General features: G+C 69.4%; 4 protein-coding genes across 5 annotated transcripts; all 4 read left to right on the top strand.

Annotated features, from left to right (window-relative positions):
* The first annotated feature begins 684 nt into the window (after positions 1 to 684).
* On the top strand, positions 685 to 2,205 carry ACKR1 (atypical chemokine receptor 1 (Duffy blood group)). Its single transcript, XM_086478367.1, has 2 exons — positions 685 to 778; positions 1,276 to 2,205. Exons 1-2 carry the CDS (start codon positions 758 to 760, stop codon positions 2,203 to 2,205), a joined length of 951 nt encoding a protein of 316 aa, XP_086334493.1. The 5' UTR covers positions 685 to 757.
* Positions 2,206 to 4,578: 2,373 nt separating this feature from the next.
* Positions 4,579 to 5,504, top strand: APCS (amyloid P component, serum). Its single transcript, XM_086478247.1, has 2 exons — positions 4,579 to 4,642; positions 4,885 to 5,504. The coding sequence occupies exons 1-2, from the start codon at positions 4,579 to 4,581 to the stop codon at positions 5,502 to 5,504; spliced, it is 684 nt and encodes a 227-aa protein (XP_086334373.1).
* A 4,225-nt stretch (positions 5,505 to 9,729) lies between these two features.
* DUSP23 (dual specificity phosphatase 23) lies at positions 9,730 to 10,391 on the top strand. Its single transcript, XM_086478399.1, has 2 exons — positions 9,730 to 9,999; positions 10,206 to 10,391. Exons 1-2 carry the CDS (start codon positions 9,730 to 9,732, stop codon positions 10,389 to 10,391), a joined length of 456 nt encoding a protein of 151 aa, XP_086334525.1.
* A 2,834-nt stretch (positions 10,392 to 13,225) lies between these two features.
* IGSF9 (immunoglobulin superfamily member 9) lies at positions 13,226 to 25,185 on the top strand. 2 transcript variants are annotated; one of them, XM_086478327.1, is made up of 22 exons: positions 13,226 to 13,280; positions 13,523 to 13,714; positions 17,825 to 17,977; positions 18,117 to 18,268; positions 18,502 to 18,646; positions 18,760 to 18,901; positions 19,067 to 19,212; positions 19,407 to 19,549; positions 19,637 to 19,777; positions 19,929 to 20,045; positions 20,343 to 20,493; positions 20,647 to 20,770; positions 20,865 to 21,040; positions 21,178 to 21,428; positions 21,623 to 21,707; positions 22,166 to 22,336; positions 22,567 to 22,612; positions 23,031 to 23,253; positions 23,311 to 24,389; positions 24,664 to 24,809; positions 24,968 to 25,038; positions 25,090 to 25,185. In XM_086478327.1, exons 1-22 carry the CDS (start codon positions 13,226 to 13,228, stop codon positions 25,183 to 25,185), a joined length of 4,005 nt encoding a protein of 1,334 aa, XP_086334453.1. The 2 variants fall into 2 exon arrangements, with proteins under 2 accessions (XP_086334453.1, XP_086334452.1); XM_086478326.1 differs by having other exon boundaries at positions 18,502 to 18,619; positions 23,031 to 24,389; positions 24,968 to 25,185.
* Positions 25,186 to 27,292: the final 2,107 nt, after the last annotated feature.

Genomic DNA, 27,292 nt, shown 5'->3' with positions numbered 1-27,292 from the left:
TGACTCAGCCCCGCTGCCACAGGGTGACCCTGCAGGATCCAGCCTCCCGCTGAAGCATCCTGAGGAAGAGCTGAGGATTTCCTCGCTGTACGGGAGCTGGAAAGCACCGCGTGCCCGGGGGTCCCCTCGGCATCCTGCACCCGCAACACCCACCCTGTGCCCCGGAGCTGGGCTCCACGCAGCCGGCGTCCCTGGGATGAGACTCTGCGCCCGCCTGAGTTCAGGGTGGCAACAGGAGCATCCACGCAGCCAGGATGCCTGTAAATACAGCTCGTAATTAACGTAAGGTGTTCTGCCAAGGAGGGATCGTTTCCTGCTCGAGAAATTGCGGGCTTGCGCTGGCGGCTCGCGGGCTTTACGGGTAGCGGTGGCCCCCCTGTTTCCTTCAGGCCTTGGCAAAGGGGATTTCCAGGCCAGGAGGGCTGCTATTAACGAGGCAGCTCTTATCTCGTTACCACAGTCCTTCACCTCCCTTTCGAGGGGGAGGAGTGGAGCCTGGGGCAGAGCGAGCGGAGCGGGCACCGCCGGCGCTTGGAGAGCGTGTGCCGCCGCGCATGAGGCCCATCGGCGAGTGTGCCCATCGGCGAGTGTGCCCATCGGCAAGCGTGCCCATCGGCAAGCGTGCCCCCCGCCGAGCTGCACCCCTGGGCACGGCGCCCTGCGGCCAGCGTGCGGGGCTGAGCGTTGGCCGCTGCGCGCAGCGCCCCTTGGAGCCCCCCAAGCGCAGAGGAGCAGGTGCCGCGCTGGGACAAGCGTCATGGGCAACTGCATCCCGGTGGTGAGTGCCTCTCCGCTCCCCTGCCGCGTCTCCCCGGCCGCTTCCCACCCTGCTGGACGCGAGGGCTGGGGCCACAGGGGTGCGGGGTGGTGAGCGGGGCCGCAGCTCGCCGTGGATACTGCCGGCAAACTCGGGTGCAGGCGGCTCGGTGGGGTTTGCAGCCACCCGCTGCGGGTCGCAACCCTCCTCTGAGGCTGTAAGAAAATTTTCGTGCTTTCATGCACAGCGGGGCCAGCCCAGGACAATCCCACACCCCTGGGGTACCGGCTGCAGGCAGCCTCCCCTCGCCCCCGCAGCGTCTCCCTCCCTGATCCATCACCCTGCTCAACCGGCACCAGGGCTTGTACCTGAATCCCCCGGCACCAGCGGGGCAGCAGCTCCGTGGTGGGGAGCAGCAGCCCACCGGAGGGGGACGTCACAAGCCACGCTGTGGGGAGACGGGAACGTGAGGTCGGCCGGGTACGTCCCTGCCTGACGCTCGCCGGTCTCATTCGCAGACCCCCAGCGTCCTGGATAGCGAAAACTCCCTGGACCTGCTGGACATCGTGGGCGACCTCGACTATAACTACAGCGACGTGACCTTCCCGGACTACAACGCCGCGCCCTGCCACAACCAGTACTGTTCCCTCTTCCACCGCGTGGCCCCCACCTTCCTGGCTGTCACCTGCGCCGCAGCCACCCTGGGCACTGGGGCGCTGCTGGTGGCACTGGCCAAACGGCCCCACGCCTGGGGCTGGCCCCAGAGCCGAGCACTGGTGGCCCAGCTGGCCGTGGGCACGGGTCTCTTCGCCGCCTTGCTGCCACCGGTGGCAGTGGGCGTCTGGCAGGGCTGGTGGCTGGGCGCGGGGCTGTGCAGGTTCACCCACCTCCTGTGGCACTGGAGCCTCTTTGCGCAGGGGCTGCTGGTGGGCAGCAACTCCTGCGGTGCTGCCTGGTGCCGCTGGGACCCCCGGAGCCGGCGGCTGGCCGCAGCCGTGTGGGTCGGGGCGCTGCTGCTGGCAACGCCAGCCGCTCTAACCAGCGGCACGGTGGCGGCGCCGGAGACGAGCTGCATCCGCCGGAGCGTGGACGTCCTCTCCCCCGTGTACCTGCTGCACCTCGCCCTCTGCCTCTGCCTCTTCCTGCTGCTGCCGGCCGTGCTGCTGGTGGCCACGCTGGCCGTGCCGCAGCTGAGGGCGGGTTGGGAGCCAGGCGTGGGTGCGAGCTGGCTCTTCTTTGGGCTCTGGATGCCTTACGGCGTGGGGCTGGCCGTGGATTTCCTCCTGCACGCCCAGCTGCTGCAGCCCACCTGCGGCACCTTCGAGAACTTTGACCACGCGCTGGGGCTGAGCGAGGGGCTGGGGGTGCTGCACTGCTGCCTGGGGCCCGCAGCGCTGCTCGCCGCCCGGCTGTGCCGCCGTGGGGCAGGCGCCGGCGGCAGCTGCTGAGCTCCTGGTGCTGCGGCCGAGGGTCTCACACTGGACCCGCAGCCCCCCAGCACCATCCCCACAGTGTCCCCAGCAGCCCCACAGCTTCTGCCCCACAGACAACGCACCCCCAGGACCCAGAGGAGGGCAACGTGGGTCTGTTAGGTGCCACGCTGGGTGCCTCTCCTCCCTCTGTCCCCTTCCTTGGGGTCTCAGCCCCACTGTTTGGGGCCAGAGACCCTGATTTGCTCAACGGAGGTAACCCTGGGGTGCCTCAAGCATCTCCCCAAGCCCCTGGGGGGGCAGGAGGGGGGTGCCAGCCGCAGGCTCCTGCAAGCCCATGGAGACTCTTGAGGCTCAGCCCCAGCCCACCCAGCTCCACAGGGGGATTTTGGCAGGCAGAAAGGGCAGCAGCGAGGTGAAGCGACCGGGGGATTTTTTTTTCACTCCCTCTGGACAAGCCAAGATAAGTGTCACGCTGGAGATCAGCCGGTGGGAATTACACACGATTGTAACGGGTCTGCCTGAGGTGCAGCCCTCACCGTGCTGTGCAGTGGTAGCTGATAACACACCAGGGTTTTGACTGCTGCTGAGCCAGGCTCACCCAGCACCAAGGCTGTTTCCCCACCATTTTCCCCAGTAGGCTGGGGGTGGGTAAAAACTTGGGAGGGGCTATAGCCAGGACAGCTGACCCAGACTGACCAAAGGGATATTCCATCCCACAGGACGTCTGCTCAGCAATATAAGCTGGGGAAAACAGGATGAAGGGGGGGGACACATTCATTTTGTGTTTGTCATCCGGAGCAACCGCCACGCGTACCGGAGCCCTGCTTCCCAGAAAGTGGCTGGACACCGCCTGCTGATGGGGAGTAGAAAATAAGATCTTTTGGTTTTCTTTTGCTTCTGTGCGCGGCTTTTTACTTTATTAAACTGTCTTTGTCTGACCCACGTGTCTGTTGTGATATTTTCTCTCCCCTGTCCAGCTGAGGGGGGAAGAGTGACAGAGTGGCTTTGGTGGGCACCTGGCATCTGGCCAGCGGCAAATCACCACAACAATAAACGGGTCTGTCAGAGCCTCTGGCCAAGCTTGGTTAATGGCAGGGGCTGAGGGGGGCAGGGGGGGGTGACCATCCATCCCCTCTGGCCAGGCTCCCAGGGCTGAGAGATGGGAAGCGGGTGGCGTGTGCTCCTCGTGCCTCCAAATTAGCAGCAAAAGTTCGTAATGAAGCTCTGCAGTCATTAGTGGGAAGTGGGGTGATTTACATCCAGGGCCGGAGGCGTCTGAGCCGGGGTCCACGAGGGATGGCCGCGTGCGGTCACAAGGCACAGGGGATGCGAAATGGGTGGGGATGGAGAGCTGGGGGGGGGGGGGGGGGCGGGAGGGCGATGGAGGGGTGCAAACCCACAGCCGGGACCTGCCCACCCGCGGGGTCTGCATCTGGCGTGGCGGCACACGAGGAGCCGCCCCGGCTGAGCCGAGCCCTGCGAGACCTGGGGGCTCATCCCTGCTAAACTGAGGGACTGACTCGTGGGGAACAAGCCCACATTGTCCCCAAAAAGAGGCGGCCACCTGCAGCCGAGAGCATCCTGCTGTTGCCCTGCCACCCGTCCCCAGCCCGGACCCACCAGCCAGCCAGCCCAGCACCACCGTTTCAGAGCCCGGAGCGGATTAAATCCTCCCCCTTCTGTAGAATCATTAAGGCTGGAAAAGACCTCTAGGATGATCAAGTCCCACCGTTAACCCAACACCACCACCAACCCCAGCCGGGCTGCACCCAGGCGTGGGGCACAGCACGCTGGGCACCGGCCCCATCTGCTCACAGGACACACGGACACCCTCGGAGGGCGTCCAGACCACGGACACCCTCGGAGGACACCGGACCCTCGGCCACTCAGCGTTGCTGTGGTTTCTTCTGCCACCTGGTGCCCACGGCTCCAGCTCCAGGCTCCAGCCCTTTGGCCAGGACAGGACGAGCAGAGCCCCGGGGATGCGTCCGAGAGCTGTGGGTCGGGGCGAGGGGGCTGGGGGCATCTTCCCCTGTGCCTCTTGGATGAGCTGGGATCAAACCCAGTTGCTCCCATGGGGTGTTTGCCCGGGGGGGGGGGGTGGTGAGACGAGAGGACCGAGGTGAAGCCAGGCAGCCGGGGTGCCCCGGGGTGGTCACGCGCGAGGGGCACAGCTCCCAGGGGAGCCCCGTGGAGGCTGGTGACCGAGGGTCTCGTGGCCCAGCAGCGTGACGGCGTGAAATCGCCCCTCCTGGGCATGCCAGGCTGCTGGGGGACGGGATTGGGGGGATGCTGCTCCCCTCCCACCCTCCAACCCTTAAACCCAGCGGGCGGCAGCCCCACACCGAGGCGGCTCCTCTCCTGGCACCCACCGCAGCGCTGGGGACCATGGGCCAGCTGCGGCTCTGGCTTGCCATCCTGGCCGGGCTCTCGGGGATGGTGGCCCAGGAAGGTAGGGGCAACACCGGGGGGCAGGAGTTGGCACAGGGTGGGACACGGTGGCAGCTCTCGGAGCCCTCTGCTTCATGCCAGAGCACGGTCGGTGGGGCTGGAGGGTGCTGGAGCAGGGCTGGGGTCAGCAGAGGGGACATGGGCGATGCGCAGTCACCCGGGGCGGGGGGACGGAGGAAGGCTCAGAGGGGGCCACGGGACACTCCAGCCTCCCGGAGCCGCATCCCCTCTCTCGTTCCCCAGACCTGTACCGAAAGGTGTTCGTCTTTCGGAAGGACCCCAGCGACGCCTACGTGGTGCTGAGCGCCAAGCTCGAGCAGCCGCTGCACAACTTCACCGTGTGCCTGCGGTCCTACACCGACCTGACCCGGCCCTACAGCCTCTTCTCCTACGCCACCAAGGCGCAGGACAACGAGATCCTCCTCTTCAAGCCCAAGCCCAGCGAGTACCGGCTTTACGTGGGGGGCAAGTTCGTCACCTTCCGTGTCCCCGAGGGCCGCGGGGACTGGGAGCACGTCTGCGCCAGCTGGGAGTCGGCCGCCGGCATCGCCGAGTTTTGGCTGAACGGGAAGCCCTGGCCCCGCAAGGGGCTGCAGAGGGGCTACACGGTGGGGGTGGAGGCGGCCATCCTCCTGGGGCAGGAGCAGGACGCCTTCGGGGGCGGCTTCGACGTCTACAACTCCTTCTCGGGCGAGCTGGCCGACGTCTACCTGTGGGACACGGGGCTGTCCCCGGACAAGATGCGAGCTGCCTACCAGTCCCTGCGCCTGCCGCCCGCCGTCCTGGCCTGGAAGAGCCTCAGCTACGAAGTGAAGGGCGACGTGGTGGTGAAACCCCGGCTGCGGGAGGCACTGGGGCCATGAGAGCCGGATGGATCGGGGGCTGGGGCGGCCTCAGCCCCTACTCTCCCCCTCCCCGTCCCCATCACCCCTTCACCTCTCTGCAACCCGCCAAGGAGAAGGTGCTGTCTGCGTGCCCCAGCCAGGGAGCTCCGGTCAGGATGGAGCTGGGGAGGGCTTGGGGGCACCACTCAGCCTGGCAGGGTCCCCCCCAGGCGCCAGCACCCACCACCAACCCGTCGCTGATGCCTGGGGCACCCCCTCCCTTCCCAACACCCCCCTGAGCTGCCCCATGGCCGGCTCCCACACGGGCAGGACACGGCTCCACCAGCTCCAGTGCTGCCCAGCAGAGATTACCGGGGACGGGCAGGCAGCGGCTCAGCACAAGCCCTTGGGGACGCAGGACCCCGTCCCAAACACCCAGCCCCACGCACACCCACCACCCCGGGTCTCTGGGCTCCTGGGCAGGCAAACCAACCCCGGGCCCCTCCACAGGTTGCCAAACAGCCCCCGTGGGTCGGTGCCCCCCCGGGTACTTGGGGATGAAGAGCGTGGGTGAACGTCACCGTTGCGTGGCCGCCCTCACCCCGGCACAGACCTCGAGCAGCCCCAGGGCTGCGGCACGGTGGCTCTGCAGCGTCCCCTCGCCACGGAGGTGCCGGTGGCTGTGCCCGGCGGTGCCACGGGGCAGCTGTGGCTCTGCCTCCTCGCCCTCGCTGCCCCTCTCAGCCTCGCTGCCCCACGAGGTAGGGGCGGAGGAGCTGCGCCGGGACCCCCTCGGGGTCCCGTGGGGAGAGCGGGAGGTGCAGTGGGTATAGGGAGAGGTGCAGCGGTGGTGGCGGTGGGGAGCAGTGGGGCACCCTGAGCGCCGCAGGGGAGGGCAGCAGCGGGTGCAGGGGGAGGCGTGGGGGGGTCACACAGCAGCCGTGCAGCGGAGGATGCCCCCGCAGCTCTGCCGAGGGGAGCAGTGGGCACAGCGTGGTGCCCTGGGGGTGCGGCAGGGGTGGGAGGAGGAGATGTGATGGCAAGAGCCCAACGGGGCACCCCGAGCGCCGCAGCGGGGGGCAGCAGTGGGGCACGGCAGGGGCACGACACCAGGCAGCACAAAGAGGGCTGCGGGGCTGCGGCGGGGCCAGCGGCGGGGCCACGGTGCAGCCATGTCCCCCACTGGTGGGGCCAGGAGCATAGGGGGACCCCTCACCCCAGCCTGGCCCTTCCCTCTGGGAGCTGCAGGAAAAGATGACCGCCCAGATCCGGGCTCACCCGCCAGCACCCGCCCTGTGCCACCCACCGATGCTCTCCTGCGAGGTCACGGGGGACCCCGGGCAAGGCACTCCCCACCCTCCTGCGGCCCCTGGCACAGCACTGGCGTGGGGCAGGCAGCTCTGGCATCCCCGGCCCCATGGGCAGCGGGAGAAGAAGAGGCTGGGGAGGGAGCACTATGGTCCCTGCACGTCCCCCCACGCAATGGCATGGCCACCCTGGGGCGTCCACCCGCCCGTGTGACACCCGGCCCGGCTCAGCTCCCAGGAGAGAGCTGTGGGAGAAGGAAGGAAGCCACGACCCCCTGCAGAAAGGCCCCGACAACATCCTCCTCTTCCTCTCCTTCAACAAGACCCACTTGGGCACCTACGTCTGCGCAGCCACCGGCTCGCTGGGCACCACCATGGCCACCCGCAACCTGTGGACAGACGGTAGGGAGGGGACCAAGGGGATGACTGGGGACAGGGGCTCTTCCCCTCCTTCCCACAGCTTGTCCTCACCACCCTGTGCCCCTGCCACCGCATATTACGGGCCACATACAGAAGCCACCTTGGGGTCTGATGCTGGAGGCCACCTCCAGGCCGGTGGTGGCTTCCTCGCTGGCACGCCGCAACCCTGTTTCCCCTTGGGGAACTTGGCCGGCTGCCTTCGCCACGGCAGGAGCAGCCAACCTCTTTCTCGCCTCTCCCAGACCCGGTCACCAAAGCGTTCGTGTCTCCCCAAGAGTCCCAAGGCTCTTACGTGGTGCTGAGCGCCAAGCTCGAGCAGCCGCTGCACAACTTCACCGTGTGCCTGCGGTCCTACACCGACCTGACCCGGCCCTACAGCCTCTTCTCCTACGCCACCAAGGCGCAGGACAACGAGATCCTCCTCTTCAAGCCCAAGCCCAGCGAGTACCGGCTTTACGTGGGGGGCAAGTTCATCACCTCCCGCATCCCCGAGGGCCGCGGGGACTGGGAGCACGTCTGCGCCAGCTGGGAGTCGGCCGCCGGCATCGCCGAGTTTTGGCTGAACGGGAAGCCCTGGCCCCGCAAGGGGCTGCAGAGGGGCTACACGGTGGGGGTGGAGGCGGCCATCCTCCTGGGGCAGGAGCAGGACGCCTTCGGGGGCGGCTTTGATGCCCAGAAGTCCTTCGTGGGGGAAATCTCGTCCGTGTGCACGTGGGATGAGGGGGTCTCTGTCTCGGGGGTGTTGATGGCCACGCACAACAGCCGCTACGAAGCCCCCGTCTTCGGCTGGAGAAACTTCCCCTGCAAGATCATAGGTGAGGTGTACCTGAACCCCTGAGGCCAGGCACGGGGCTGGGGCACTCCTGCGCTCTCACACGGTGGCTGGCAAGCGGTGGACGAGGCATGATTGCCACGGGGGCTGTGTGCCGCCCCCCCCTCCCCCCCCCCCCTCCCTTCTATGCTCTGTAACCCCCACAAAGCCACCAGGCATCACATAAATGAAGAAATGGGTTTGAAAAGCAGCAGTGGTCTTTGTCGGGCAAATTGAAGCCCACCAAAGCTCAGCTGAGCTCAGGTAATTAGTCCAGGCTCAGAAAACTCATTAGGGCGAGGGTCAGCCGGAGAGGAGGAAGGGGGAAGGGGCTATTGGCAGGCCAGGGGGCCCGCTCCCATCCTGGGGACACCAAGCTGGGGGACAGAGATTGGGCACCCCCTTGCCCAGTGCTGGGGGACATGCACCCCCGCCAGCCCCTGTGCATGGGGGGGCCTGGGGCAGGGGCAAAACTCGGGGGTGCTGGGACCAGCATGGGCAGCCCCGGGGCAGTCCCGTGTCCCGGTGTCCCTGGGGGGTGCAGCCCTGTGTCCCGGAGTCCCGGGGGATGCAGCCCCCTGTCCCGGTGCCCCCGGAGCGATGCAGTCCCGGTGCCTCCGGGGGGTGCAGCCCCCTGTCCCGGTGCCCCCGGAGCGATGCATTCCCGGTGCCTCCGGGGGGTGCAGCCCCCTGTCCCGGTGCCCCCGGAGCGATGCAGTCCCGGTGCCCCCGGGGGGTGCAGCCCCCTGTCCCGGTGCCCCCGGAGCGATGCATTCCCGGTGCCTCCGGGGGGTGCAGCCCCCTGTCCCGGTGCCCTCGGAGCGGCGCAGTCCCGGTGCCCCCGGGGGGGCGCGGCCCCGTGTCCCGGCGGCCGGCGCGGCCCCGCCGCTGGCGGCCGGTCCGTGCCCGCCCGCGCCGCCGCCCTTCGCAGACGCTCCCCGGGCGCCGCTCCGCTCCGCTCCGCCGCGCGGCCTCCCCGGTACGGCGGGGGCGGGAGGGGCCCGGGCCTGCCGGGGGCGGCCTGCGGGGAGAGGCCGGGCCGGGGCGGTGCGGGGCCCCGCTCGGGGCAGGCCGCGGGGGGCCGGGCCCGGGCGGTGCGGCCTACGGGGCGGGGGCGGGGGGAGGCGGCCCCGGGGATCTCGAGGGGCCAGAACTGAGGGTCCCAGGGGTCCCGGCCTGGGGGAGCTGGGGGCCTGGCCAAGGGGGTCCCAAGGGTCCCAGCCTGGGGGTACTGGGGGCCTGGCCAGGGGGTCCCAGGGGTCCCGGCCTGGGGTTGTGGGGGCCTGGCCAGGGGGTCCCAGGGGTCCCGGCCTGGGGGTACTGGGGGCCTGGCCAGGGTGTCCCAGGGGTCCCGACCTGGGGGTCTCGAGGGGCCTGGCCAGGGGGTCCCAGGGGTCCCGGCCTGGGGTTGTGGGGGCCTGGCCAGGGGGTCCCAGGGGTCCCGACCTGGGGGTGCTGGGGGCCTGGTAGGGGGTCCCAGGGGTCTCGGACTGGGGGTGCTGGGGGCCTGGCCAGGGGGTCCCAGCCTGGGGGTACTGGGGGCCTGGCAGGGGGTCCCAGGGGTCCCGGCCTGGGGGTGCTGGGGGCCTGGTCAGGGGGTCCCCAGGGGTCCCGGGTGTCCTGGTAATGGTCTCCCAGGGGTCTGGCCCCCTGGGGGTCCCCAGAGCAGCCCTGTCCCCAGGGAACATGGTGGCACAGGGCCCCACGGTGCCGGTCCCCGCAGGTGATGGGGGCGTCCGAGCCCCCCAACTTCTCGTGGGTGTCGGAGGGGCGGCTGGCGGGCCTGGCCATGCCGCGGGAGCCGGGGCACTACCGGTTCCTGCTGGGCCAGGGCGTGCGGCACCTGGTGTCGCTGTCGGAGCGGGCGCCCCCGCACCACGGCTGCTGCCCGGACCTCCGGCTCCACCGGCTCCGCGTGCCCGATTTCAGCCCCCCGACGCCCGGGCAGATCCAGAGCTTTCTGCAGCTGGTGGAGGAGGCCAACGCCCGCGGCGAGGTATGGCGGGGGGCGAGGCAGCACGGAGGGGGGTGACACCTCGGGGGGGGGGGGGGGGGGCGAGGAGGTGACACCCAGGGAGAGGTTGCACCGAGGGGGGGTAACGCCACGGGAGGCAACGCCTGCGACACCGAGGGGAGCGCGGGAGGGACCCCGCAGCCCTCCGTGCCGGCGCCTCTGACGGTGCGTGCGGCGCCGCCGGCCAGGCCGTCGCGGTGCACTGCCTGCTGGGACACGGCCGGACGGGCACCATGCTGGCCTGCTACCTGGCCAAGGCGCGGAAGATGAACGGTGGCGATGCCATCCGGGAGATCCGGCGGCTGCGGCCCGGCTCCATCGAGACACGGGAGCAGGAGCAAGCCGTGATCCGGTTCTGCCAGCGCGCTGGGTAGGTGCAGCCCTGCGGCGGGGAGGCCTGTCTCTACGTCACTCCCCTCCCCGGAGCGGCTCCCCGTGCCGTGCCAGCGCCACGGCCGGTGGGGTGCCGGGTGCAGCGAGCAGGAGGGGAGCTGCAGCTCCCAAAGCCCAGCTCCCCAACAGGATCTGCCCCACCACAGCGCCGGAGAGGACAGCGAGGAGGCGTGAGCATGACCATCTCCCCAGGGCAGCGTGTGCCGGATGGGTTCGGTGGCGACAGTCGCTCCAAAACGGTGGAGGGCCCTTTCCCAGCGCCCGGGTGCTGCCGCCTGTCCCCTCCTGCATTAAAGGACTCTCACGTGGCTTCTCTCCGGGTCTGTGTGTGGGGAGCTGGTGGGCACCACAGGCGCTCGCGGCTCTGCCGGGCTCCCTTCCGCCCCGTCGGGTCAGCAGCTGCACCCTGGGCCGTGCTGGTCCCGGCTCTTGGGTCTCTGCCCGCCCTCAGCCCTTGGGAAGCGCGAGTGGCCGCACTTTGGGGCACCAGCACCCCAGAGCTGGTCGCCCGCCGAAGCGGTGATGCCATGCGGAGGGTGGCAGCCGCGTCAGCGCCCAGGGGCCGGCCCGGGACGTTGATGCTTAAAGTGTAGCTTAGTTGGAATTTAGGCATCTCTGTCCAAAAGTCCAATCCTGAAAATCTCTTCTCAGCTGCTCCTAACCTTGGTGGCATTTAAATCCCAAGTGCAAGAAGTGTCACCGTCCCCGTTGCTGGGTGTGTGGCACATGGCCGGCAGTGCCTGGCACTTGCTGGACACGAGCTCCGTATCCACGGCCCGGGGCTGGCGGCGCCATCACCTCTGCCAGGCAGCTCCACGGCCCCCAAACGCTGCTCCGAAACACCAAAACATTGGCGTCTTCCCTCAGGAACGAAGCACCAAGGTGGAGGCACCGGGCACTGCTGACACAGGGCTGTGCCCTGCTCAGAGCCATGGCTGGGGGCGACTGGCCGTCTCGGGGTGGCTGTGGCACCCCGGTGTCCCCGTCTCCTGGCCCCAGCTCCTCCTGCAGGGCCTGGGGTGGGACCAGCAGGGACGGAGGAGGTGACTGGCGGGGAGTCTTCGCCACAGGGTGCGGGGCACCCTAAAAAGCAGGGGGTAGAAAGCAGCTCTGCCCGGTGCCCCACAGCCCTTCCCCGATGGGGATTCGGGAAGCACCAGCGTCCCATGAGCGATGCCGTGGCTCCTCCGGTGGGCTGTGACACCACGGCAGGACACGGGGTCGTCTGGGGGTGCTGGGCTCTGGCTGCACCCATTGTCTGGGGCACCAGTGGCTGGGGGGGGGGCAACCTTCCATGGGGGGACAAGGATGGGGATGTTGGGGATGGGGCAGCACCGTCCAGCCGCAGCGCCTAAGCCCACGGGAGCCGCAGGACTCACATGGGCCCGTGAGATGCAGGAAAGCAGCTTAACCGCAGAATTATTTGCTTTAACTCCTCTTACTTTAGCTCTGTCCTTAATAGTCTCCCAGGCTCAGGGGGCCGGGCCAGGCCGGGCTAACGGGGGGGACCCTCTGCCCCAGGGAAGGGGGGCCAGGACGGGGGGCTTTGCCCCAGCATCCCCAGCCCAGCGCCCAGCGCCGCTGCCGGGCCTCGGCGGTGCCGCAGAGGCAGCGCCCCGGCACAGCGCGCGCAGTCTGGCACGGCCACGCTCGACCGTCGATGCCGGGCTCCGTCGCGGCGACAGGACGCGGGGGATGTCCCCCTCCCCGGTCAGCCCCTGTCCCAGGAGGCCTTCCAGAGCCCCCAGCCTGGCGGGCAGCCCAGCTCCGGCTCAGCCTGGCGGGATGGGGACACCGCCCCGGTGGCCGTCCCTGCGCCAGGGACACAATTAGGATGGGATTAAAGAGGAGGGAGCCGTGGCAAGGGAAGGGCAGGTGGGGGACCGGGTCATGGTGGCGGTCACGGGGGGGGGGGGCACCCACACGTGCGCAGCCTCCTCGCCACGGGGATGGGCGCGGCGTGGCATGGCACAGCGCAGCATGACATGGCTTGGCGTCATATGGCGTGGTGTGGTGTGGTGTGGTGTGGTGTGGTGTGGTGTGGTGTGGTGTGGTGTGGTGTGGTGTGGAAGGAAGGGGCTCGGTGCGGTGCGGCATGGCACAGCTTGGCCCAGCACGGCATGGCACGGCTCGCCACAGCCAGGCCCAGCCCGGGTGGGCGCCATGCTTTGCCGGTGGTCCCGGCCCGGTCATGCCGGTGTCACACACACCTGGTGACGTACCCTTGCGTCAGGCACACCTGCATCACGCTCCCGCCCCGTGTCCCACCCGCTCCCCGCAACTCCCGACGGAACTACAACTCCCAGCAGCCACCCCGGCGGCTCCCGCTGCCCCGCGCCGCCATTGGCCGCCTCGGGAGGCGCCCGACGCCGGGCTCCCGATTGGCTGTCTCCGCGGCAACGGGCGGCGCGGGGCGGGGAGGGGGCGGGGCCCGAGGCGGCCCCTCCCAGTGCCGCGGGTTTGTTTGCGGCGGCGGCGGCCGGAGCGCGGGTAGCGAGCGGAGCGGAGCGGAGCGGAGCGGAGCGGGGCGGGGGGAGCCGAGCCGAGCCGAGCCGAGCCGAGCCGAGCCGAGCCGAGCCGAGCCGAGCCGAGCCGAGCCGAGCCGAGCCCCCGCGGGACGGGCATGCGGAGCGGCGGGACGCGGAGTCGCCAGCGCCCCCCGCCCGGGGCCGGTGCGCCGTGGGCAGCCCGGCGGAGCCCGCCGGTCCGCGGGCCCTGAAGCACCGGCACCCCGCCGGTGCCCAACCGCTGGCCGCCGCTCGGCCCCCGCCGCCGCCCGTCCGCCGCGGGAGCCGCCGGAGAGGGGCCGTGGGCTATGCGGTGGTGGCTGCGCGCCGCCGTCCTCAGCCTGCTCGCCGGTAAGGAGCCGAGTCGGAGCGGGAGCCCGGGGCGGGAGCGGCGGCGGGGCCGGTCTGGCCGGTGCCAGGCCCCCGGGAGGCGGCTGGGACAGCGCACGTGGTGCCGCTTCCGACGCCGCGGGGCCGAGGCCGGCCGGTGCCGCCGGCTGGGGATGGGTCCGTGGGCTGGAGGGTCGGGTCGGGTGGGGGGGGGGGCGGCGGCAGGGTCCCGTCACACCGGCCGGAGCTCACCCGTTGCGCCTTGGTCCCGGCAGGCAGCGGCCAGAGCGAGTCCCGGGCCGTGGTGGGGCGAGTCGGGGAGAGCACGGTGCTGGGCTGCGATCTCCTGGACACCCACGAGGCCCGTCCCCCACTCTACGTGATCGAGTGGGTCCGCTTCGGCTTCGTCCTCCCCATCTTCATCAAGTTCGGGCTCTACTCACCGCGGGTGGATCCAGAGTACGTCGGTAAGTTCCATGTCTGGGGCGGTTGTGGGGTTCTGGGGGGCCTGACTGACCCCAGCCTCCAGGCTGGGACTGTCCCGAGGCAGCACACTGGGCCAGCCGGGTTGGCTCTGGTGTCCCACGTCCCCGGTGTCCCACGTCCCCACTCTCCTTGGCTGGGCCCCAGCCGAGGGCTGCTGCTGTCAGACCACATTAATCACGGTGCCGGGGTGGTGGGGAAGCGCAGGGCTCTCCCTCTGGCCCCGGGCAGCAGGAGGGGCCGTTGTGGGGCTGGGGAGGACCCCGCAGCAGGGCAGAGTCCCCTCCTTGTGCAGCAGCTCCGGGGGTGGCTAGGGTAGGAGGCACAGGGGATGTGGATACCCAGCTCGCAGCGGAGACGCAGCCCCAGGCCCAGCTCAGCAGCAGGAGGGATCCCCCACCGGGGTGGAGGGTGGGAGAAGCTCCCCAGGCGGGCGGCTCCCAGCACTCCAGCCATCGCGCCCATCACCGTGGCCTCTGGCTGCCAAGGCCTCCCCCAGCACCGCCTGCTTGGGAATGGGGGCGGCCAAGCGCGCCTGCCTGCCCGCACCCAGGCTGTGGCATCGTGGCCCTGCCTGCCACGCTGCCCTGGCTCTCCTGTCCTGCCTGCTGTGCCAGACCAAGGCCGGTGACAGTGGGGTGTCCCATGCCAGAGGCTGTGGGTGCCCAGGCACTGCCATGCCGCTGCCTCGGCCCATGTGGGTCGCTTGAAGGTTGAGCCTGGGGAAGGGATTTTGGTGAAGCCGCTAATTGGCGGTGCTGGGCTGGCTGGGATTTGGAGCAAAGCTGCGCTGGGGAAGGGCTGTGGCGTGGGAGGGGGATATTCTCCTCTTTACGGGATATTTAAAGTGAAGCGGTGGCAGACCTTGAGGGATCCCTGCGAGCACGGAGGTGAAGACAACGGCAGCGTCCCTCAAGGACAGGGAAGCTAGAAAGAAGGCGAAGGGCTGGTGGCTGGTAGGCATTTGGGGCTGAACCCAGCTCCAAAAAGCCCGTGGCGGCGACACACCGAAATCCTCCCGCAGGACAGGCTGGGCTGGGCTGGAGCGCCAGATCACGCCCGGCTCAGGAGCCCGCCCCCACTCCCAAAACCGGCCCTTGCCTAAAAAAAAAAATGTATGGCAGGCTGAGGTTTGAGCCAACGCTTTCCCGCCTGGCCCCGGGCTGCGCAGGAGGAAACACATTTTGGGGCATCCCTCGGTCTCTTCCCCGCTGGCAGCCTGTGCACGGGGCCACCTTTGCTCCACAGCCAGCCCCGAGCTGGCTCCTTGGGACCGGTGGTGACAATAAACCCTCCGGTAATGGCACAGCACCTGCTTTCCCGGGAGGGCTGGGCTGGGCTCCTGTTACCTGAGCCCGGCATCGCGGGGCCCCTGGGCTGCCGGAGCTCCGGTTACCCAGAAGGAGCCTGGCAGCGTCCTGCCTGCGCTGCCCGCGGCCCCCCCTGCCTTGTCCCTGCTGCCAGGGGGGCTGGGGGAGCAGGTTGGGCTGCTCCAGGATCAGTGCTGGGGGGGGGGGGGGGGGGAAGGGGTCTGGCAGCTGTAATGAGGACGAGGTGGGTGGGCAGGGGGGCTGGTGGCTGTCACCATGGCAGCAGGGCGGCTTGTTCCCAATCCTCTGGGGGGCTGGGAAGGGATGGAGGGAAGGGCAGGGGCCGTGGGCGCAGGGTAAGGGCGAGGGCAGCCCATCCTTCCAGCCCTTCCCAGGCGGAGACGATAAGGTGTCACCCAGAGGGAGCTCCTGCTGTCACCCATGTCCCTCCTGGGGCAATTTGGGGCACCCTGGGGATGGGCTGGGCTGCAGCCACCTCTGTGAGAGCCCTTGAGTCGCCTGGGGGAACGAGGTCAGCCACCGTCCACCACAGCGTCATGGGCTGCTGTCCCCTGCTGTCAGCTAGCCCAGAGCAGGGCCAGTGGTCCCCTGGCTTGGCCGCCAGCTTGGGCACCCATCCCTGCTGGCAAGCACGGCGGCTGGGGCTGCAGCCCCCTTTGTGTCCCTCTGAATGACGGTTTCCAGGCACTGGGGGATGCTGGTCCGGAGGGCAGCGGCGGTTTTGTTATCGGCAGGGTGGTGGAAGAGGAGGAGGGGGCTGGGGCCAGCACGGGGGATTAGGGGGAGGCTGGGGGGGCGTCCCCAGAGCGCTCTGATCCCTTCCAAAGGGACCTTTGTTCAGGAGCCTGCTGCTCCCGCGTGGCTCCTGGGGCTGCGAGCTGGCAGCTGCAGGCAGGGATGGGGTTTCCCGGAGCTGCCCCGATTCCCGGGGCTCGGCGTGGGAGCTGGCGAAGGGTGGGAGGACCCCTTGTCCCACGGGTGTTTTGCCATTGCTCCATTCCTCTCGCTGCTCCTGCCACCCCCATCGTGTTCGGGGTTGGCCTGGGGTGTCGCTTCGCGCTCCGAGTGCGGGGTGCTGCCGGAGGCGCCCAGAGACGTCCCGTCTGTCCCCCACAACTCCTGCCACGGGAGACGCCGTGGGTCTGGGTCGGAGCTGGGCAAGGGGAGAAGCAGGAGGGGTGGGAGATGCGGCGGCTGAAGTTCCCGGTGCTGTTGGGAAGGGCTTGCCTGCGTTTGTGTGCTGGGTTTGCGCAGGGCTGCGCTGCCCCAGCGCTCGCCGTGTGATCCTGTCCGTCGGCCACCCAGCCTCTGTGCCCAAACCAGCCTGCCCGGGTCCCACCGCTCCTCCTCCTCCTCCTCCTCGCCAGGCTGGTCTGGCGGGGTGCAGCCTCCCACGGCCGGTGGCACCCACACGGTGGGTGCCTGTGGCTCAGGCACCACGTGGGGACTCTGGTCCTGGGCAGAGCTGACAGCAGGGTTCGGCAAAACTTGCTTTGTTGGAAACACATCAGGAAGCTCCTGGTCCTGGGGAGCTCTGGGATGTCGACCGGAGCATCGTGGGCCGCTCCGGTGCCAAGAGCCGCGCACGGCGCTGCTCTTGGCCATGTGCTGGGAGCAAGGCCACGCCGGGAACCGGCACGCCAGGGGCTCAACCCACGTATCCCCAGCCTGGAGCAGCTCTGTGGGCTGTGGATGCCAGCAGCGGGGTCGGGGGCACGTAGGCCTGGGGGTGCCGGGGCGGTGGGTGCCGCTGGCTGTGCACCCCAGCCGGGGCTGAGCCAATTGCCTGCTGCACTCCTGAGCCGATTATGGCTCTGATAATAGCCCAGGGGATTAACGAGCTGTGCTCGCTGCGCTTTGCACCCTTATCCTCCTCCTCATCAAAGAGGCCGTGGGGCTGCTGCCTGCTCGGGGTGAGGGCCCCACAGCCAAGGGGAGCCCCCCCCCCACCCCACCCTGCCCCTCCAGGGGTCTGTAACGCTTGTCCCTGTGAGGTGGGCGAGGGGTTTGGCCTGACCCCCCCACCCCCCCACCCCCTGTGTCACGGGGAGAGGGGATGGTGCGGGGGTGCCCGGAGCTTAGCAGGGCTCCTAAGGGTGAAACTGCTGGGGGGGGCGGCTCCCGGGGGAAAGGGTGGCTGAGGCTGCGGGGGAAGGGTCCCTGGAAGGGGGAAGGGTGCGGGGAGGGATTTTGCTGGCAGCTTGAGGGGGGGGGAGGGGGTGGCAGAGGGGGGCGGTGGGACCAGCTCTTGCCCAGCTGCCAGGAGTGATGCTCGAGGCGTACGGACCCGCCTTGCTGGGGGGTCCCTGCCGAAGCTCCCCCTGAGTGGCAGAGCCCTCCACCGCGTCCTCTCCCCTTTCCACCGCGTCCTCTCCCCTTTCCACCGCGTCCTCTCCCCTTTCCACCGCGTCCTCTCCCCTTTCCACCGCGTCCTCTCCCCTTTCCACCGCGTCCTCTCCCCTTTCCCCACCAGCGGCAGGAGGGGTAGTGCTAACCATCGGCCTGACCAACCTCCACCGCGGCACGGCTGCCCTGGCTTTTATCCGGTGGCCATTCCCAGCCCCCTGTGGCACCAGCCGAGGTGGAAGAAGCCCGAGCGTGGCCTGGCCAGACCCTGCTGCTGCCAAGTGGGGCAGTCGGCCCCCGCTCCCCAGGGAAGCGAACGCTGCGTGGGCGGGCGCCCTGGGGAGCCGGGTGGCCTGGGGACGCGGCTGTCCCCGAGCCAGCAGCCCTGGCGGTGACGGCCCCTTCCTGGGCGTGCAGGTCGCGTGCGGATCGAGGAAGGCGCCTCGCTGCGCATCGACCTCCTGCGCGCCGAGGACCAGGGCTGGTACGAGTGCCGCGTGCTCTTCCTCGACCGGCACAGCACCGACGCCGACTTCCAGAACGGCACTTGGATCCATCTCACTGTCAACGGTAAACTGGTTGATCCCACCCTTGGTGGCTGCTCTGCCCAGCACCAGCCAAGATCTCTCAGGGTTGGGACTGGATCCACTGGTCTTCCAAAACCGGTTGAGCCAGAGCTGGGGGTGAGGGTCTGGACTTGTCTCTGCAGCACCTCCCACCTTCCTGGAGACCCCCCCAGCATTTGTGGAGGTGCGGGACCGGGACACGCTGAGCCTTACCTGTACGGCTGTCGGCAACCCCCAGCCTGTTGTCATCTGGAAGAGGAGCGACCTGGCTGTCCAGAGCGGGGACACGGTGCAGGTGAGGATGGCAAACCACCGGTTACGCCCCACCGTGGTGTGTCAGCCACCACAGCCAGGCTCTTGTGGGGCAGCCAGGCGTGCAGAGCAGCACGGCTCTACCTGGCTGGAGGGCGGGCGCCCGTCCCCGCCGTGGTGGCACCTGCCTCCTGCCACCCGCCCTGCCCACAGCACCACATTCCCGAGAGTGTCCTGTCCCTTGGTGGCCATGCCATGCGCCCGGTGCTGTTGCAGGTGAGGAACGGGACGCTGAGCATCGCCGTGGTGGAGCGTGCCAGCGCAGGCACCTACACCTGCCATGCTTCCAGCAAGGAGGGCACCATCACCCACACCACCCGCGTGCTCGTGCAAGGTAAGAGCAGGTCCTCGCCCGGCCACGGCCACATCCCAGGGGTTGGTTCTGGGGCAGGGGTGGGTGTGACAGGCTTTGGGAGTAGCTGGGGCTTGTCTCCCGTCCCCAGCCCTTACTGTCCCTTCTGCTCCACGCTGCAGGGCCGCCCGTCATCGTGGTGCCACCTCAGAACATCACCGTCAACATCTCCCAAGATGCCTTTCTGGCGTGCCAGGCTGAGGCGTACCCGGGAAACCTCACCTACACCTGGTTGCAGGGCAGCAGCAACGTCTTCCACCTCAGGTACAGCGGGGTTGGGGATGGCATCAAGGCAGCTGCGGGCTCCTGGGGCCTGGATCTGAGCACGATGGGTGCGCTGGGGGTATGGCAGGGGGGTTTGCTCATCCCAGGGCAGCGGGGACAGTCCCAGCCGTGTCACTCACCGCTGCCTTCCCCCTCCCCTCGCAGCCGCCTCCAGGCTCGGGTCCGCGTCCTGGTGGACGGGAGTCTCTTGCTCCAGCAAACGACCCCGGACGACGCCGGTAAATACACCTGCATCCCCAGCAACGGGCTGTGGAAGCCGCCTTCTGCCTCGGCCTTCGTCACCGTGCTCTGTAAGAGTCCCACAGCCCCTCGCAAGCCCAGGCCGTCCTGTCACCGGCTTTGCTCACGGAAACGCCCTGCTGGGCCAGACCGGGGTGGAGGGGCGCGTCCCCACAGGCCGTGGTGGGAAGGGAGCGCCCCTTCAGCTGCCACGGGGACCCCAGCCCCCTGCCGCCCTCACGCAGGACCCTGTTTGTCCTCGCAGATCCGGCGCAGGTGACCGCCATGCTCCCGGAGACCCACCTGCCCAAGGGGATGCAGGGTGTGATCCGCTGCCCCACCAGGGCCAATCCCCCTCTGCTCTCCGTCAGCTGGACAAGGGATGGGCGCCCGCTGGAGCTGGACAAGGTACCACCACTTACACCCTCCCCGGAGCCCCCTCGTCGCGGCCTCCCCGGAGCCCCCTCATCCTGACCCCGCGCCCTCCTCTCCCAGCTCCCTGGCTGGTCCGTGAGACCAGACGGCTCCATCGTCATTGCGACGGGGAACGACGACGCTCTGGGAGTGTACACGTGTACCCCGTACAACAGCTACGGCACCGCCGGCGAGTCCCGGCCCACGCGTGTCCTGCTGAAGGTGAGGCCGGGCGGGTGGACGGGCTGCCTGAACCCCTCGCCCAAGCTGCCCCCCCCCCGCACCCTGCCGTGCCGAGCCGCCCGAGGGTGCCGCGTGCCGGTCGGTGTGCCCTGTCCCGCCAAGCCCCGCACCGTGCCTACCTGTCTTCCAGGACCCCCCTGCCTTCACAGTGCGCCCCAAGGAGGAATACTTCCAGGAGGTGGGCCGGGAGCTGGTGATCCCCTGTGCTGCCCGTGGGGATCCCCCACCCACCGTCACCTGGCTGAAGGTAGGAGCCGCTGCTCCAGGGAACCAGCTTGAGCCTTCCTGGGAGGCGGATGCTGCTTTTGGCCTCTGGGGCATCGCCCTGGGGCGGTCCCCGTGTCCATGTCCCTGCAGATGCTACAGGGGCACATCTGGTTTGTGCAGAAGGGGCTCAGGGCACTCTGCTTGTGTTGCCCTCTAAGAAACCGGGGCAAAATCCTGCCCCTCGGTTCCTAAAGCAGCCCCGGGGTGGTGGATCGTGTTGGCCCTCGGTGGGGTGGGTGGTCGCCCACCATCAGCATGTTCTCACCTTGCCGGGCAGGTGGGCAGCGTGGGGAAGAGCGGTGCCCAGGTGGATGGCAACAGCAGCCTCGTCTTCCGCCCTCTCGTCAAGGAGCAGCACGGGGTCTGGGAGTGCATGGCCACCAACCAGGTGGCCAGCGTCAGCACCGCCACCTCCGTCCACGTGCTGGGTGAGTCGCCCGTCCCTGGTGGGCAGATGCCGTGGGTGCTGGGCTGCACTGGGCTGAGCGACAGCAGCCTCCCTGTGCTGGAAGGGATGGAAATGCCCCTGCACGGCTGTTGTCTGTGTCTGATAGCTCTTCTCTCCACTCCCCCCCCGCCAGGTACCAGCCCTCACGCTGTCACCAACGTCTCTGTGCTCCCGCTCCTGCTGGCAGCCAACATCTCCTGGGAGCCGGGGTTTGATGGGGGGTATTTCCAGAGGTTCAGCGTCTGGTACACGCCGCTGTGAGTCCCCATGGGCAGGGTCTGGTGTCCCACACTCCCCTCCGCCCCACCTGGGGCGCTCGGCTCTGGACTCACAGGTCCCACATTTGCTCAGGGTGAAGCATCCGCCCCGGGCCCATCACGACTGGGTGTCGCTCTCGGTGCCGGTGGGAGCTCAGCACCTCTTGGTGGAGAATCTGCAGCCAGACATGAGCTACCAGTTCAGCGTCCTGGCCCAGAACAAGCTGGGCAGTGGCCCCTTCAGCCAGATCGTCACATCCGTGCCCAGGGGTAAGAGGAGGGGCCCGTGCGCTCCCCGAAGCAGCCACCATCCCCCTCCAGAGCCCTCCAGCACGCAGGAGGCTCCTGTTTCTGCCCTTCTGTCCCCCTGGCATCGGCTCCCACACCACCATCCCCTTTCTCCTCAGGCTTCCCAGTGACCACAGTGCCTCCAGAGCCGCCGGCCGTGACCGTGCGCATCTTCCTGTCCCCGCCGCAGGCTCTGACCGCCAACGAGACTGCGCGTGGGGTCCTGCTGCGGTGGGAGCCCCCGGCTCAGTCCTCGGTGGCGCTGAGCGGCTACGCGCTGGAGCTGCGGCAGGACAAGGGGGGCTGGGAGGTGCTGGACCGCTCCATCCCCAGCACGAAGACCCAGGTCCTGGTGCCGGGACTTATCAAGGTGGGAATGTCACCGGGTGCTCCCTGACTGCTCCGGGCGGGATGCAGCAAGGGAAGGGGGGAGTCAGATCTGCATCGCTGCTACCCAGAGCTGGGGCATCTGGCGATGCTGCGGAGCCGCTTGGCTCTGCAGCCACGTGGGCTTGGGGCTTGGCTGGTCACTGGGCCGAGGCTAATGGCCCTCTGCTCCGCCAGGACGCCTTCTACGAGTTCCGACTGGTGGCCTTGGCTGGCAGCTACATCAGCGATCCCAGCAACACGGTGAACGTCTCCACAGCAGGTAAGGCCTGGGCTGCCACCCGCTCGCTCTTCCTGCCCTGGGGACAGAAACCAGAGGTGTCAAGCGCCCGGCGTGGTCTAGGATCTTCCCAAACAGAAACACCTTCACACTGCTCCCACCCCCAAGTGTCCCCGCTGCTAGACCAGGGTACACAGCGCCCAGAGCAGGACCCCCCCCCCCCCCCCGCAAAGCTAACGCTGCGGGAACGCCCGTCTCCGCATACGGATCCGGCGTGACTCCGGTCTCGCGGACCAGGTAGCAGAGAGCTCTGCGCAGAGCATCCCTGCTCCCGGGGCCTGGCGTGGCGGAGGGCACGGGTCCACCGAGGGCAGAGCAGCCCCAAGGGATGAGAGATCCGAGGCTTTGCTGGTTTATCCCCGTGGTGCTGGCGACGGGAGGGAGGCTGTGCCCGCCGTGCTGGTGTGTAACGGAGCCTCTGACGGTGTCTCCCGACCCAGGCATGGAGGTGTATCCGTCTCGCACCCAGCTGCCGGAGCTCCTGCCGCAGCCGGTGCTGGCCGGCGTCATCGGGGGGATCTGCTTCCTCAGCGTGGCCGTCATCTTCAGCACCATGGCCGCCTGCATCATGAACCGCCGGCGTGCCGCCCGCATCCGGAAGCGAAGGCAAGGTAGGAGCCGGCGGGTTGGGTGCAGGTGCCTGGATCCCGGGGCTCCCTGGAGAGCTCGAAGCACCGTGTGCAGGGCAGCAGGACCCGGTGCCCAGGGAGGGGACAGGCCAGCCTGGGGCTGGGGCGCTCGCCAAGGGCGGTAGTAGGGCTGAGTGGGTGCTGCCGTCCCCTCATCATCACTTTTGAGTTGCTCGCCGTGTGATTCCCCTTGTGTTCTCATGACCTTCCAGATCCACCACTCGTCTTCTCCCCCAGCAAGAAGCTTCCACCTCCACAGTAAGTCGTGCCATGCCACGCTCCCTCCCCCGTCCCGCTCCCTCCCTCTCTCGCTGCGCTCCCCATCATTCACTCACTGCTGGCTGGGGGCAGAAGGACAGGCTGGGGGGGCAGCCGACCCCCCTCTGCCGCTGCTGGCCGAGGGCTGGCTGCAGAGGGGGGCGTTAGGAGCGGGGTGCTGGGCTCAGGGTGCGCCGGGGGGGTAGTGCTCCCCCGGGGTGCTCCCTCCAGGGAGTTTTTGCCGAAGAAAAGGATCGGGAAGCGCAGGAGCAGGTCTGCTGAGCCTGCAGCAAGCGGTGCAGGGTGACGGTACCTGCTGCCAAGGTGCCTGGCACAAGCTCTCCCGGCACAGGGAGGGGGGCAGCCGGATGAGCTCGGAGCCGGGATGGGAGTGCTGCAGCTTCCTTCTTCTTTCCAGCCATTCTCGTGGCTCTGGTAGCCCAGACAGCACCGCGAAGCTGAAGCTGCAGCCGTCTCCCTACCAGAGCCTGCGCCGGACGCTGCTGTGGGGCGAGAAGGCCGGCACCAGCCTGGGTCTCACCATCGCCGGGGCCGGCTCCCAGTACGCCGTGTACGAGAGTCACGTCGGGGAGCACGTGCCCCTGGAGCGGATCTGCCGCGGCCCCGACGGGCGCTTCGTGGTGGAGACCGACGCGCAGCCGCAGGAGAGCGACTTTGGGGGGCTGCCCTTTGCCGAGCCAGAGCCGTACCCCCGGCGGGACCCCCTGGGCCCGCAGCCCGAGCCTTACCTCCAGCTGCCCGCGGAGGAGGAGGAGCCCATCTGGCGCAAGGGGGTCTCGCTACGCCCCCGACCCGCGGGGCAGGACCGCCGGGGAGCCCGGGCTGCCGGTTACCGCCAGGGCCGCTACTTTGGCTACGGCAGCAGCAGCCCCGTGGATGAAGCCACGGCGTTGTGCATCATCAACATCAGCCCCGTGGCCTCCACCGCCGCCACTCTGCCTTACAGCACCGTGGAGGAGCTGCGCGACAGCCCCGGCAGCGCCAGACCCTGCCCGAGCACCGCCAGCGCCCTGTGGGACTCGCTGCCCCTCGAGGGCTCCCCCCAACCCTCCCTTGGCCCCCCAGCCTCCCCCAGCCCCAGCCTGGGGTGCAGCCAGCAGCCAGCCGGCCCCCCAGCCCAGAGTGGGATCCTCCAGTACCTGAGCCTGCCCTTCTTCAAGGAAATGTGCGTCGACGGCGACTGGCCGCCCCCAGAGGAGCCGGCAGAGCCCAGCCATGCCAGCGGCCAGCCGGAGCCTGGGGACAGCCTGGGGACAGCCGAGGGCTCCCCACAGCGTGCGGGGCGGACGCCGTGCCGGGACTGCATTGACACATGTGCCAACGCCACCTCCCCCCCAGCCCCTGCTTTCCTCGAGCCCCCCAGGCTGCCGGTGGGTCCTGCCAAGGCCTCGCTGCCCGGCACTGCCGCCTGGCACGGCTGCCCCGGCCCGCAGCCCCCTGCCCAGCCAGCCCACCGCCTCCCCGCCAGCAGCAGGACTGAGGCCATGCCCTTGGCCGGCACCGTGGAGCCTCGCTGGGCACCGGGCAGGCCACCGGATCCTGCCCCCCTGGAGAAGCTGCCGCGGGGCAGTTTGACCAGCCAGAGCAGTGGCCGGGGCAGCGCCTCCTTCCTGCGGCCCCCCTCGTTGGCACCGTCCCTGGGGGGCAACTGCCTGGCCCCCTCCCTCGGGGACGGGGGCAGCTGGCACAGCGGAGGCTCTGCGGCCGAGGAGGGCAGGGCGAGGACGGATCTGGCCCTCGGCGGCACCGGAAAGAGGTGAGCCGCGGGCACGACGCCGGGGACGAGCTGGTTCATGCTGGGGCAGCTCTCAGCCTGTCCCGCGGGGCTCTGGACGGGGTGTCCTGGCATGGAGCCGCCCCCTTGTCTCCCAGCCCCTGCGGCACCCCGGCCACCGCTCCCTGGGGACGCTCTCCTCTGGGTCCCCACCGTTCCTGCCGCCCCTGGGCTCACCCCAGCTCTGCCCGCAGCGTCCCTGCCTGCGTCCCTCGGGGAGCCGGTGTGGGGACTGTCCTGACGCCTGTCCCCGCAGGAGGAACACCTCGGTGGATGAGAACTACGAGTGGGATGCGGAGTTTGCCCTGGAACCCGACGTCCTTGAGGCGCTGCAGCTCTACCGCAGCGGGGACCCGGCACGGCCCGTCTCCACCATCGCCCTGCGCGACCTGGAGCGGCAGAGTGAGTGCAGCACCCCTGGACCCCCCCAAACCATCACGGCCCTGCGGGGCTCTCCTCCCACCCTTCCCAGGTGCTTGAGAAGAGGGGGTGTCAGGGTCCTTTGGCACCCCCATCCCTGGGTGCTGCAGCTGGGCCAGATGCTGCCTGTCTCCCTGCAGAGCCCGGTGGCGGCGGCGGCGGCTCCTCCCCGGTGAACTCGGTGTCGGCGGAGGTGTTGGCGGAGGCGTTGGTGGAGGCGGCGGGCGGCCCCCCGGAGCGCGGCACAGCCCTGCGCCGGGAGCTGGCGGGGTCCCGGCGCCGCAGGGAAGGGGCCCGACAGCGGCTGGGCAGCCGTGGGTGCTGCGCCGAGCGCTTGGAGCTGGCCACGCTGCTCTAGGGGGGGGCCCCCCCCCCGCGACCCCCTGGGTCTGGGGGCGAAGGATGTTGGGGTGGAATAAAGAGGCGCAGGAACAGCACCGGCTCGCTTGTGCCAGGGGAAGGGGCGTCCATCACCCCCCCCACCCCGGTGCACCCCAATCCCCAGCCCCTCCTCGTGCTCCCTGCACCCCTGGGGGGCCTGACCCCCCCCCTCCATGCCCCCCCCCTCCCCGCCGTGCTCCCTGCATCCCCCCCGTGTCCCATCACCTCCTCCCGCTGCATCCCCCCCTCTTCCCAGTCCCCTCCTGGGGGGCTGTGTGTGTGTGTGTCCCAAAGGTTTCCCAGCCCACGCTCCCTTCCCCATTCCCACGTTTCCCCGCTCCCGGTGTCGCTCCCCGCAGCCCCCCTCCCCGCCCGGTTGCCCCCCCCCCCCCCCCGGGGCTGCGGGCGGGGCGGGGGGCCTGCGCGTCTCGTTCCCTTATATGGCCATGCCGCGGGAGCGCGTCACGGGGGCGGGGCTTAGAGCGCAGGACGTCACCCCCGGCCCCGGGTGTGTTCCGGGGGTCGCTCGTGGGCTGCCGTAAGGGTCACCTCGGGTCACCCCCGTGTGTGTGTCCCCCCCGCCACGCCCCCCCCCCCCGTGTCGCCCCCTGCTCTGTCCCCCCGGCCCTGCCTCACGGCACATCGTGCCCCTGCGCTGGCCTTTGTGTCCCCCTCATCCCGCCCTGTGACCCCGGGGGTCCCCTCGTGTCCCCTGCGTCAGCCCCAGCCCTGTCCCCCCTCGGTTACCCCCCGGCCGAGCATTTCCAGGATCCTGTCCCCGTGTCACCGTTTTCCTGCCCCCCTGTGTCACCCCGGGCCTGCCCCGCCCCCCCCCCCAGCTCCTGCCCCTGTGCCACCCTCTTCCTGTCACCCTAACCCTACCGCCATTCCTGCACGTCCGTGTCACCCCCTGACCTTGTCACCCATGTCACTCCCGTTCCCCCTGTCACGTGCCACCCGCTGACTTGGTCCCCTCATCCACGTGTCCCCCAGCCATGCACCCATGTCACCAAAGCCATGGGAAACCCCGCCAGAAATCCCCAGGGGCCACCCCCGTCTCAGGAGGGGGGTATGGGGGACAACACAACCCACCCGGTGGCACCCATGGGTGCAGGAGGGGCACTGGCCACTGGCAGGGGGTGACAGACACTCCAAGGCCAGTCCCCACCATGGTGGTGCCCTCGCAGCCGAGCTCCAGAAGAGGGTGGCACCTCGGGCTGGCTCAGGAGGGTGCTGAGCCTGGGACGGATTCTGGGGGGCTGAGGGGTGGGTGGGGTTGTGGGGACACCGCAGCAGTGGCCCTGCCACCCGTTCCGGAGGCGGCCAGTGGCTTTGGGCCGAGAGGTTTTGTTTGTTGTTTTGGTTGCGCTTCCCATGGAGACGGGGGCTTGTGCAAGCGCCACCTTCCCGCCCTGGGCCACTGGGGATGCCGCGGGTGCTGGGGACAGCGTGTCCCTGCGGAGCCTGCAGGCCCCCGAGCTGTCCCCCTGCCACCGCTGCAGGGCCCTGGCACCCACCACATCCCCTTCCGCTGTGGTGACTGTGTCCCCTGCTACCACAGCTGGGCCCTGGGCCCCGTCACAGCCTTGTCCCCTACTGCCACTATGCCAGGCTGTCTCCACCATCATCACCACAGCCCCCATATCCCCCTGCCACCTCGACCACCCTGTCCCCCACCACAGCCACCCCTGTCCCCATCTCGACCACCCTATCCCCACCACAGCCACCCTGTCCCCACCACAGCCACCCTGTCCCCACCTCGACCACCCTGTCCCCATCTCGACCACCCTATCCCCACCACAGCCACCACAGCCACCCTATCCCCACCACAGCCACCCTGTCCCCATCTCGACCACACTGTCCCCACCACAGCCACCCTGTCCCCACCACAGCCCCTGTGTCCCCCTGCCGCCATGGCTGCCTTGTCCCCAATGCTGCCCCTCTGTCCCTGCCACCGCAGCCACCCTGTGTGTCGTGTCCCCCCCAGACCACCTGTCCCCGGGTGCCACCACGACCCCCTGCCCAGCCGGGCCCGAACCCTCTCCCCGCGGGGCCGCCGGGCGGGGCGGGGCGGGGCTGCCCGA

This window comes from Leptosomus discolor, chromosome 26 (genome assembly GCF_034619465.1).
Source record: "Leptosomus discolor isolate bLepDis1 chromosome 26, bLepDis1.hap2, whole genome shotgun sequence".
NCBI lineage: Eukaryota > Metazoa > Chordata > Aves > Leptosomiformes > Leptosomidae > Leptosomus > Leptosomus discolor.
This window is presented reverse-complemented; position numbering and strand designations above follow the sequence as displayed.